At 42.8% G+C, this 11,870-nt stretch overlaps 1 protein-coding gene across 1 annotated transcript in view; it reads left to right on the top strand.

Annotated features, from left to right (window-relative positions):
- The window catches only part of MINDY4B (MINDY family member 4B), a 35,962-nt gene extending 26,171 nt beyond the window's left edge, over positions 1–9,791 (top strand). The window contains exons 11-12 of the mRNA XM_059165241.1: positions 6,690–6,870; positions 9,590–9,791. Coding sequence (XP_059021224.1) covers positions 6,690–6,870; positions 9,590–9,732 — 324 coding nt within the window. The 3' untranslated portion in view covers positions 9,733–9,791. The remainder of the gene's footprint in view (positions 1–6,689; positions 6,871–9,589) is intronic.
- The last annotated feature ends 2,079 nt before the right edge of the window (positions 9,792–11,870 follow it).

Here is an 11,870-nt window from a genome sequence, read left to right on the forward strand (position 1 = left end):
TGCCCTCAGTTTAATGCTCTCCTGTCATCCCTTTAAATTCTTACTAATTTTTGAATGAGGGTCTCCATGTTTTCATTTTGCACTGGACTACAATTGCATAGCCAGTCCTAGCCAATGACCCTATTGCATTTGGTCTAGAGAGCATCTGAGCATTAGGATTTTAAAGCCCACAAGAGATTCTTATGGGCAGCCAGGTTTAGAAACTTCTGTTCTAGATCAGGACTGCTCAACCTCAGTGCGACTGACATTTCAGACTGGAGAATGTGCTTGTAGTGGGAGCTCTCCTGTGCATTGTGAGGTATCTGGCAGAATTACTGGTCTCCACCTGCTAGATGCCTCTAGCTCTGCCCCTCGATGTGACAACCAACAATGTCTTCAGACCCTACCAAACATTCTCTGGGGGGACAGAATTGCCTTGGCCAAGCTAATGCTTTAAAGGAAGGGCAAAAACTCTCCTTAGACCTAACTGATTAAATCCATGTATGCAGAATTGGAAAACTAGCTATTGCAACTAACATCACAGGAACGACTATTTTCTTTCAAGCGGTGACAGCCTTCTGCTCCTGTAAACACCTGCAAGGCTTTAGGGACCAGTCTCCAACCTTATCTTAAATTAAAATTAAGTAGGTGTCTGCTAAAGAGCTACTAAGTGGCTCTGAGAAAAGGGACCATGTCAAAGGAGATGCCACAGAAAGGGAGAGAGAGAGAGCGAGAGACTGAGAGAAAGAGAGTGCATGCCTCAAAGAGTCAAGAATTCACAGAGATCCAGCACTACCATTTTCTCCGGAGCACATTTTTTTCTACACAAGTCAGCTCAGCCCAGTAGAGCTGCTAAATCATGCTTCACAGAAAATTACCTGCAGAGCCCAAAGTACCCTCCAGTAATAAAGCGGATGTTTGTCAGGACCTTAAAGTAAGCCAAAAGGCCAAGGCATGAGGTAACAAGTAAGAGCTTTCCTACTGAGAAAGTGATTAATGTGGCAAAATGGACCAGACAACAGGACCAATGTGTAAATGCTCACTCATAAATCGGAAGTAGGGCACAGCATGGAAACTGCTTGCGTTCACTTTAAAATCTACATAGAAGTCATATCTACAATGCTCTTGTCCTTTCAGAAAGGGACTCATGTGACTTTTCAGCCTTCCTTCTTGGACGCTGTGTTCCCTCTCCAGGGAGACTCCTAAGAGTCCTGCCCTCAGTGAAAATTGCCTGCAATTGTACACTAATGGCTTAAAACCCCGAGGATGTTTATTATGTTGTCTCTGTCATGCACTTGGAGTTTGGTTTCAGAACAAATGTATTAAAGAGCAAATGCTGGCTGGTGGCTAGTTTTCTTACTTGAACTGCTGAGCTATATGAATATAATAGACCCGCTTTATGAATAAATAGACATATATACATGTGTACATATAAAGTTTTATTGGAAGGGGCTTTTTTATCCTTTCTCTATCTGCTCATTATTTGGGGATAAAAAGCAATCCATTACTCATCTATATTACTCAAGTAATCATATCTATAATTATGTTTTATATATATATATAATTTTAGATATATTTTTCACTATTCCTGGAGATGGTGATTAAAGAAGTCTATATGAAGCTTATTTGTTCATTGTAGTGCTAACAGCCTCTTGTACAGAGCACACCCTGTATGCTAGGCTCTCTCTGAGCCATTCATTCTCAAGGATTCCTTATTTCATCTAATCCCTGCTTCCACTCAAAGGTGGAAGTGTTAGTTTCAGTCCAGTGTCCGTGGTTTGACCATTGATTTTAGATCTGAGAAAACCCAGACGGAGCAAGGTGTGGGCACTTGCCCTTGGCCCCCAGTAAGGTGTCAGAGTCAGGGTTAGGATGCCTGCTCCACCCTCATCAGAACCCAGGCTCTGCCCACTGGGCCGTGCTGTCTGTCATTACCATCTTTCTTGTCTTCTAGTAAAGTCATCAATACAAAATGCCAGTTTTTGGATTATACTCTATCATGAATGCTTTTATAATCTATCATATCTTCATATTTACATATAGATATAGATTTGTATCATGTCATCTATAATCTGTTGTAAGTACACTGATGTTAGATTCTAACATACACTTATTTATTTATTTATTTTTAAAGATTCTATTTATTTATTTGAGAGAGCGAGCGAACAAGCATGAGTGGGGCTGACGGGGAAGGCAGAGGGAGAAGGAGAAGCAGGTTCCTCACTGAACAAGGAGCCCAATGTGGGACTCGATCCCAGGACCCTGGGATCATGACCTGAGCCGAATGCAGATGCTGAACCCACTCAGCCACTCAGGCACCCCTCTAATATTTATTTTTTAAAAAGATTTATTTATTTTTATTTGAGAGAGAGAGAGAGAACACTTGTGTGGGCAGGGGAGGGGCAGAAGGAAAGAGAATCCTCCCTCAGATTCCCCACCAAACTCAGAGCCCAAAGCGGGACTTGATCCCAACACCCTGAGATCGTGACCCAGGCCAGAATCAAGAGTTGGATGCTCAAGCAACTGCAGGCACCCTAGACTCTAACATTTAGATGGTGGCAATACCATGGTTAGGTTTTGGAAAGCATGACTCCAGAAGCTAGAAATTTATACATTGACTTTTAGGTGAAAATCCTTGTGAGTTGGAGGTGACTATGAGTAACACGTACTTGGGGCACACCCTCTGAAATGTATCTGCCCCCCCTCACCTGCTGGTTTGTCAGACCGTGTCTGTCAGGTATACTACCGAAGGACACACTTGGTAGTACTGAGAGGCGCTAACAGAAGATGCACGTGACCTCAATGTATCTGAAGCCTCATATTTCAGAGTATTCTATCGTAGAACTGAAATACCTTACACAGCAGAAGTCTGCTCAGAAAGACCTAGATGGGGTTCCAGAACAGTGCTCTCTGTATCACTGGATCGAAGACCCCCATGGTCAAACCCCTTCCTTTTTGCTCTGAGCAGGGTAACTCCTCTGCCCAGGACTCCTGAATGTGCCAAACGGGTACTTAGGGGCTGTATGGGTATATAGCGGCTCCTGCCTGGGGTGAGGCTGCAAATCGGAGGATTACATGTATCCACTGATAATAAAATCGAATATAAGAAAGGTTTCAGAATTCAAAAAAAAAACCAAAAAACCCAACATGCTAAAAGATCCTGCTGTCCAGGTGAAATCCATCTTATGATGCTACATCTGTCTTCCTAAAGTAAATCTCTTCTTACTCTGGGATAAAATTGCAGAGACTGCAAAAACACACGTCTTTCAATCGCAATGTCACAGCCCAGTGGGTGAGATTTAAAAAAAAAAAAATGGAGTTCTCATTAGATACCACGGCAAGCCCCCCAGAGCCCACCAGACTGACAGTTCCTGCGGAACACAGCCAGCTACCCACAAGCTGAGGCACTATTTTGAAGCCTCCCGTCACTTTTCTATTTGAAGGTACAGGTTTGAGTGTGAGGTTCCAATACCTAAGTGAGAACATAAAGCAGTTTGAGTCTAACACCATCTGGAAAGCCTTAGGAGGTTCACATTATCTTCGCACCTGCCATGGAGAAGAAAAATCAACTCTGATTTTTAGAAGGGACTTAAGTCATTTAGGTCTTGCTGAAACGACTCCCCTGGCAGCCCTGGCAGAGCACACCACCCTCCCGGCCATACCCTCTTCCCTCTTTAAATTCCCTTGCAAGAGACTAGTAGGAAGAAATCCAACCAGAAAAGTGCCCTGTGAAGCTCCGCCCACGGCGCTCCAGCCGGCAACCCCTGCCCCCCTCCCCCAGTTGCTTAGGTAGCACCTGGGCCAACAAGACAACATACCTGCAAACTCGTCCAGGGGAGTTACAGCCACTCTGTGCTCCAGGTGCAGAGAGGAGAGCCAGACATTCCACAGTCACGCATTCGAATTGTCACCAGGAATCAGGGAAGAAAGCACAAATCTCCAACACCTTTCTTCCACTCCCATTACCAAACTGGGCCCTTGGGACTTGCAATATTAAGCTCATTATGCAAACATTCTAAGAGCCATTGTTCTAGATGGCCAAAAAAAAAAAAAAAAAGAATTACATGGATTCAATCCTTGCCCTGTGGTGTTTAGAATTTGTCCATCTTTCGTCCTGTACTTATAGTTTTACACTGGCTGTATCCTCTAAGGATACATGTCATGAGAGGCTTGATTGCTGCATGGAACACTGGCCTTATTACACAATGAGTGAACTTAAGGAGAAAGGTATTTTATTTATAGCACTACTGTATCACCAGTTAATTTCCTTTTTTACCATGGCAACACAAGGCGACACACACAAATTCTGCATTGGCGGAATTTCACCAATAAAACATATTTAGAATGTGGCTTTTGGGGGTGGAGGTTAGCTGATGCACTGTCTACCCAAAAGCGATACAAAGTCTTCATTGGAAGTTCCAGTCAAATACATGATGGGGTCTACTAGGAAAAGAAGGGGAGATAACGTTTGGTGGCATTTAAGTGGGAGGGGCTTCATTTTATTTTTTTCGGGCTCACTTTAAACCAGGTGTGCTCTCAGCTATAATCTTAAGGCTTGCCTCTTAGAGTTAATAGCCAAACTACCCTGGCAGTCAGGAATGCCGTTTTCTTTTCTACTAGAATCTCTGAAGGCAGGTGAGGCTCTGCCTGCCCAGTGTGCAGTCTCTGTATGGTTACTTTGGGTGTGGGAGATTGTTGTATTCTAACTGCTACATCTTCCTCCTACTCTAATAAAATCTTGAGTAGCTTTGGGTTCAGAAGAGGAAACTACTGCATTGTTGTCGAAAGTAACAACAGTGTGGTGTCAGCACCTCCTAGAGAGTTACCCAAGTGCCTGCTGAATTTTGCCTACATTATAAAAACTCTGAGAAACAATATCTTACATGTCTGTGTTCTATTACATCCACCCAGATGTAATTTACAGGGAACTTCATTGGTGGGAAATCAGCCCAAATTCAATTCTTTTGGGTTGCAAAAGAAGCGACATTTTCTTGCAAACGGCCCTAAATTTCTTCATTAGCTTATTTAAGTTTTCAAACTTTAATAATTCCATGTCCTGCAGATCTTATTTTGGTCACATCTAACCTGAATACACAAGGTGCCGAAGCAAGAACGCATAAAAAAGAAAGTGCTTGTTTTATAACTAATGAATGGTTACAATGTTATTTGGAACTTGTGGGTGGATTCTTGGAATGTAAACACATTCGTTGGCTTCCATGGCATGTCCTCTGTGTTTTATTTCCAACGTAGCCTGTGGGCGACTTGCCGTTTGGTATGTGAGATGCTCATATTATACTCAGCGCAGAGGGGCTAGTTCTCCTGTGAGTAGATAAGCAAATCCTGCAACGACTATGAACATGTCCAAATTAAGGCGCTAGGCTTGGACTGCATTTTTAAACTACTAACTAAAACAGAGTTTGTGTCTTTCAAATACAGCGATACGTTTTTCCTATGGTAGCTGAAAAGCGAAAATCTTAAAGACAAAAGCATTTCCGAGTCACCCCCTCACCCACAACTGAAGAATTTAAAGCAAAACGAAGAGATTTGAATAGAACTATTGAGAAATCCAAATGTCAAGTTATTAGCCTTTAATACGTGGGTTTATGAAATGTGATAATTTTTCAAAGCTGGATTTTCCATAAAACAGAATTTGTTCCTGAACATACAGGACAACTCTAAAAAGGACTGAACGGAGAAAAGAAGCAGAATTGGACCCTTTGGCTACAGGCAGACACGCCAAGGCTGAGGGTCCAACAGCTCTCCCTGGTATCACGTGAAAATGTTGTTGTTGTTGTTGTTGCCTGTGTAGTTCATAATTATGTCTTCACATAGAAAAAAGTAGTTTTTAACATTAACAAGTTTTGATGACAACCTTTTAAGAAATATGTGCTTTCTTGTCTCTTTAAACAAAATGGTCGCTATCACACATGGAAATGCACTTTAATATCAGGTTCTCGGGGCTACAGAAGGTGCCTCTCAGAGTGGTACTCTTGTCCGTCTAATTCACTAGCTATGAGAATCCAAGGCTGAACAGATAGTTGCCTGCAAAAGCTAGATAAACTAGTTAAAGGTGCAAATTTAATATTATTATTGTAATGCTAACCTAGGATGCTCAGCTCTTGGTACATCTTCACATCTGATGTGCGTGTTAACATGCAGGTATGTGTGTCTATGTATGAATGTTATATGTATGTCTGTGTTTTCCCCTCACTTCCTGGAAGTTCTTTCCTCCATTCAAAATATTCTCCATGTCTATATTCGAAATATTCTCTAAATATTCTAAATGGCATTTCCAGAAGTCTGACCACCTGCTGAATGAAGTACTGTCCTATCTTGGGCACATGAGTAAATATACCAGTCAATGATGAAGACAAGTTGAAGTTCTCTTATTCCAGCCCTAAACTTATGTCTTAGTTGATCTATTATTCTTTACTTAACTTCCAAGCCCAACTCCAAACGTGGGGTGCCTCCATGTCCCCCATGGGGCCGTGTCCACTCTGCAGCATCCCGGTGACACCACAGCACTCATGCATGTAAACTCGCTCACCACAAAGCCTTCGCTTCAGATCTCACGGCACGCAGAGTGCCCCACACACTTGCACCTGCAACGAGAAGCCTCTGAGCTGCTTTTTGATTACGATGACGAATCAGCATCTGCCTTGATGCAGCCAAATCTGTATGTTCATCTACATTTCCCCCTTCCCTTCCAGGTGGGCAGCATGCTGAAGACCCCCAAATTACCTATTTGGCTGTGCAACATCAATGGAAACCCCGGTGTTCTTTTCAGCACAAACAAGCAGCTCTTATCAGACTGGAGAGTGGAGCGTCGCTTTGATCTGTACCTGTACGGTGGCCGGCCCTCCCAGAAGAAGCCCGTGCATCTCACAGTAGGTGAGCATTTCAGACTCCAAGTGCTGAGCCCCTTAGGGCGCTCAGAAAGACGCGGTGCCAGTGTTTTGCCGCTGTGTGGGTGTCCACGCTCGCCTTGCAGGAAGACGCTTGGGCTTGAGTTCTGAAATGAAACCCACACACCAGTCCCATGGGTCTAAACCCAAGGAGGGCACCCGGGGCAGTCTGCAGCTGTCCTAAATAAGAGTGGCGGGTTTAGATGTAGCACAGGGGAACAAACAACTTCTAGGTGGGAGAAACAACAAAAGAGAATGAATCCCATCCGCAAAAAAACCCTCTCCAGGACTTTTTCCCTGTGAGCACGGGGCTCGTAATGCCTGAGGGGAAGCACTGGAAGAATGGATGGACCGGGGCAGAGGGTGTTCCAATCGGTCAGTTCCATCCTACAACTGATCAGATGATCATCCAGTGACATAACTCAGCAAACTGAGAGTGCATTTCTCTTCAGATATTTGAGGGCCTGCTAAGGGCCAGGCACTGAGCTAGATGCTGCAAAAGCCATAATAACAAGGCATAGTCTCAGCAAAATGTAAGAGGTTCTGGTCCACTGGGAGAAGCAGACAGCCATACAGGTCATTTTATTTCAGTTACGACCATATTCATTTAAACCCATAAGGAAAAAAGGCTAAACTTTAACTGTCTCTAAACTTGGACTTTAAGCACTGGCCTTTTGGACAAGGGAATAAACACGATGAGACCAGGCATCTGTCGTGGGTATCTTGGTCCTACTGGTGGAGGCTCGATGTTTGACTTGGCCTTTAGCATCACAGGCCTGGTGTTCAACAACTTTTCATGATAATGACTGAATCTGGAAAATTATCTTAATGACTGTTTTATTTGTGCAAGTCCTAATTCTTCTTTAATTATGGAAGATACATATTAGCCCATTTAATTTAGGAAGACATTGACAATATGTTCCTTAAAATATTGTTCCTACTTTACTCTCTTCTTTGAGGAAAGCATCATTTAAAAAAAATATTTTATTTATTTATTTATTATTTATTTGAGATAGAGAAAGAGAGCTTGCATGCACATGCTCAAGCATGGGGGGAGGGGCAGAGGGAGAAGGAGAGAGAGAATCCCAAGAGACTCCGAACTTAACACAGAGCCCCATGTGGAGTTCGATCCCGAGACCCTGATATCATGGCCTCAGCCAAAACTGAGTTGGATGGTTAATGAACTGAGCCCACCCAGGTGCCCCAGAAAGCATGTTTATATTAACTCACAGGCATTGCAAGAATTCTATTCTGGGCACTGTATTGGAAGCTGTACACATAATCCCAGTAAATTCTCCCAGCAATCATATGAGGTAGATACTATGATATCTATTTTCACAAAGAAGACACTGAGGTAGCCAATAAACAGTTGCTAATTGAATAAATGAGGCTGAGAGATGTTAAGTACATTCTCAAATGGCATATGAGACAAAGGTGGTTCTCTCTCTCTTTTTTAAAAGATTTTATTTATTTGAAAGATACAGAGAGAGAACACAAGCAAGATGAGGGGCAGAGGTAAAAGCAGATGCCCCCTGAGTAGGGAGCCCAGTGCAGGGTTTGATCCCACGACTCCAGGATCATGACCTGAGCTGAAGGCAGATGCTTAACCAACTGCGCCACCCAGGTACCTTAAGACAAAGCTGGTTCTTGAACCCTGTTCTTTTTTTTTTTTTTTTTTTTTTAAAGATTTTATTTATTTATTTGACAGAGAGAGATCACAAGTAGGCAGAGAGAGAGAGGAGGAAGCAGGATCCCTGCTAAGCAGAGAGCCCGATGCGGGATTCGATCCCAGGACCCTGAGATCATGACCTGAGCCGAAGGCAGCGGCTTAACCCACTGAGCCACCCAGGTGCCCCTTGAACCCTGTTCTTGAGCACTTCACTAAACTACCTCACCCTTCACACAAAAATGTAAATGTACTCTTAGATGCATTGAGAAGTGATGAGCTCTCCTTCCTCCTGGCTTTCCTGATAACTTCCTTAGCCTACGCTTGGCTCTATGTGTCACATCATGGTGCTGGAATGTGCATCACATGATATACCAATATTCATGTTTCAAAAAATACACATCCTGGGACGCCTGGGTGGCTCAGTTGGTTAAGCAGCTGCCTTCGGCTCAGGTCATGATCCCAGCGTCCTGGGATCGAGTCCCACATCGGGCTCCTTGCTGAGCAGGGAGCCTGCCTCTCCCTCTGCCTCTGCCTGCCATTCTGTCTGCCTGTGCTCGCTCTCTCCCCACCCTCTCTCTGATAAATAAATAAAAAATCTTTATTAAAAAAAAAAAAATACACATCCTACCACAGACTTGTTCTGTATAGGGCATTTCTATATACCATCTACTGGAATCCCCCTCTGCTTAACCAATTCTAGGAACACAGTTCACTGAGCCCAATTCCTGCCCATGCATCGTGTTTTTCTTCCTTCCTGGCTTCCTCTGGAATGGTGTATACAGGCAAGGGCCTAAATGCTGGCCGTTTGGAGTGCCTGGGCGGCTCAGTTAGGTGTCTGACTTTGACTCAGGTTCTGATACCAGGGTCCTGAGATAAAGCCCCAGGTAGGCTCCCTGCTCAGCGGGGAGCCTGTTTCCCCCTCTCCCTCTGCCCCTCCCCCAGCTCTCTCTCGCTCATTCTCTCTCTCTCTCTCTCTCTCTCTCAAACAAATAAATAAAATATTTTTTTAAAAAAATGCTGGCTGTTCCTCACTCAGATACTCACTCCCATCACTGGGAAAGGAACCAACATGAAGATGAACATGTACCAGGAAGACGGTTTTCTCCAGTGGAGATGGCAATCAGAACCAAGTGGAGAGAAGCCACCATCAACTGGCATGGAACCGTTCCCTTCCTCTAAAGAGAGAGCCAGGATGTGCAGCGATTTCTGAAGTTGAGTTGCTTGGCACAAAGCCTCATATGGGGGTAGACGCTTTACTTCTACATTCCTCATTCATGAACCCCAGTGAAAAACTCCACTTTTTTCTTTTTGCACCCCCCCCCCTTTATTTTGGTCTTTGCGAAGCCCTCTGCTGCTGTTATCGGTGCTGCTGAAGAAACATAGGCCCTTCCAGCAGGGGCCGCAAAGTGTATCCCTTCCTTTTATTCAATAGAGCAAAAGAAGTGTCTTTCTTGACTGTTATTTTCCATCAGTCTTTTCTTGGTGTGATTCTCCCTGAGGATGATGGACGCAGGCAGCTAGCTTTCATTTGGGGATGAAGTCATCAGTGATGCATCATCAGATTTTTAGTTATGGCAAGAACTCAAGCCTTCTCAAAGACTTCCCGGTATGGAGAGCATTCTTTTCCAAGGTTACATTTCACATGTCCACATTAGCAGGTTCTGGTCATTAAAATAGTAAATGGGCTTCTTTGGGCTTGGGGCAGGGACTATTCCTGGTAGCGTGGCAGCGAAAGTCATTGGCTTATGGGTTCAAGTCAAGGTGAGCACATAGGAGGAGACATTCCTTCTACCAGTGCTATGTTTGTTTCTTGTCTTTATAAGCTGAATATAAATACATAGACAGACAAACAGATAAACTGAGAAAGAAGTTTTATTCCTAGGTAAAATAAAATTATATATAAAAATAGATTCTCTTCTTATGTCATTGTTTAAAGGGAAACAATCCTTTTTAGAATGTAAATGTTTCCCAGTCCTATTGAATGCCTACACTTTTTCTGAAGAAATACACAGAGTAAGACACCTATTCTTTCTTTTAAAAGTACATGGAAACCATTTAGACCTTTTTCCAAACCCACTCCACTGATCTGCCAACTCTCAGACTTAGGTCTCTGTATTCACAAGCCAAAGGTTAGATTGCGAAGAACACCTTTTCCGAGCCCATTGCCCAAATTAATTTGTGAAATGCATTTTCATTTGGCTCAAAGAATAATGTTTTAACTTAAGGAGCATGGAGAAAATGAAACTTCAAGGTGAATAATAAACTATGTCAAAAAAGAAAGCCAAGTTGGCTTGGATTGCTGATTACGGTATCTTTATTACTTTGATGTTCTGATGAGGGATGTGAAAGCCATTGGATAAATACGCAGATCCTTCTGGACCCTTGTTTTATTTGGTATTAGTTTTAGCAATATGGTGCTTTTCCTGAGGTGCAGGCCTGGTTTTTGTTTTATGGATACCGAGTCATTTCTAACCAAATGTGCCTGTTGGAGTGGACCGCTGGTAAGTGTAGGGACAATGACAGACAACAGCACGTACTTCAGGGAGGACGTTCCCAGCCACGATTAAGAGATTTCATTCAAAATGTCTCAAACAATAAGGACGTGCTTTTCCAACAAGAATGGTCCAGCAAGGGATCCATGACTCTCTTAGGTCAATCGTGATTCATTTCCTGGGGCTGAGAGCAGGACACTTGTTACCAGAACAAAATCGGGGCTCTGCAGAAGGAAGAAGGTTGAGATGACTGTTGTGTAGACAACTGGTCTGTCATCCTGACAAAAGGCATTTTTAATTGGCCTCATTTCTGAGTCTATTTTTGGTCCCTATCCTATTTTTCCTTTGAATTTCTAATTTATTTATAATTTGTGTTCCTTTGCCATATTTTATGTGTTGTAACTTGTCTTAAATTACTCCTGGAACAAATCTATAAATAAGTAAAATAATAGAGGAAAGATTAAGAACGTATGTTTTATATCTAAAGGTATAATAATTTTGATATATATAAAGGTATTAATCACTTTTCATGTCAATGTTGGAAAATGAGTTTTTATTTTGTCTTATTAGCAGGGCAGCCAGTAATTTTTTTTGAAAGGTGGAAACATGTTATTTAAAAGGAGCTAAAAATGTCCTGGGATATCAGATCACCTTTGAACTTTCTGTGTTTTGAGAAAAATGACTTCAATTGTCCTTTCAGCTGCTGCTTCTTTTTTCTTCTTCTTCTTCTTTTTAATTTTAGGTATATTTATTTATTTTAGAGAGAGAGGGAGAAAGAGCACAAGGTGGGGGCCAGAGGGAGAGAGAGAGCCTCTCAAGTAGACA

This window comes from Mustela lutreola, chromosome 2, assembly GCF_030435805.1.
Source record: "Mustela lutreola isolate mMusLut2 chromosome 2, mMusLut2.pri, whole genome shotgun sequence".
Taxonomy (NCBI): Eukaryota; Metazoa; Chordata; class Mammalia; order Carnivora; family Mustelidae; genus Mustela; species Mustela lutreola.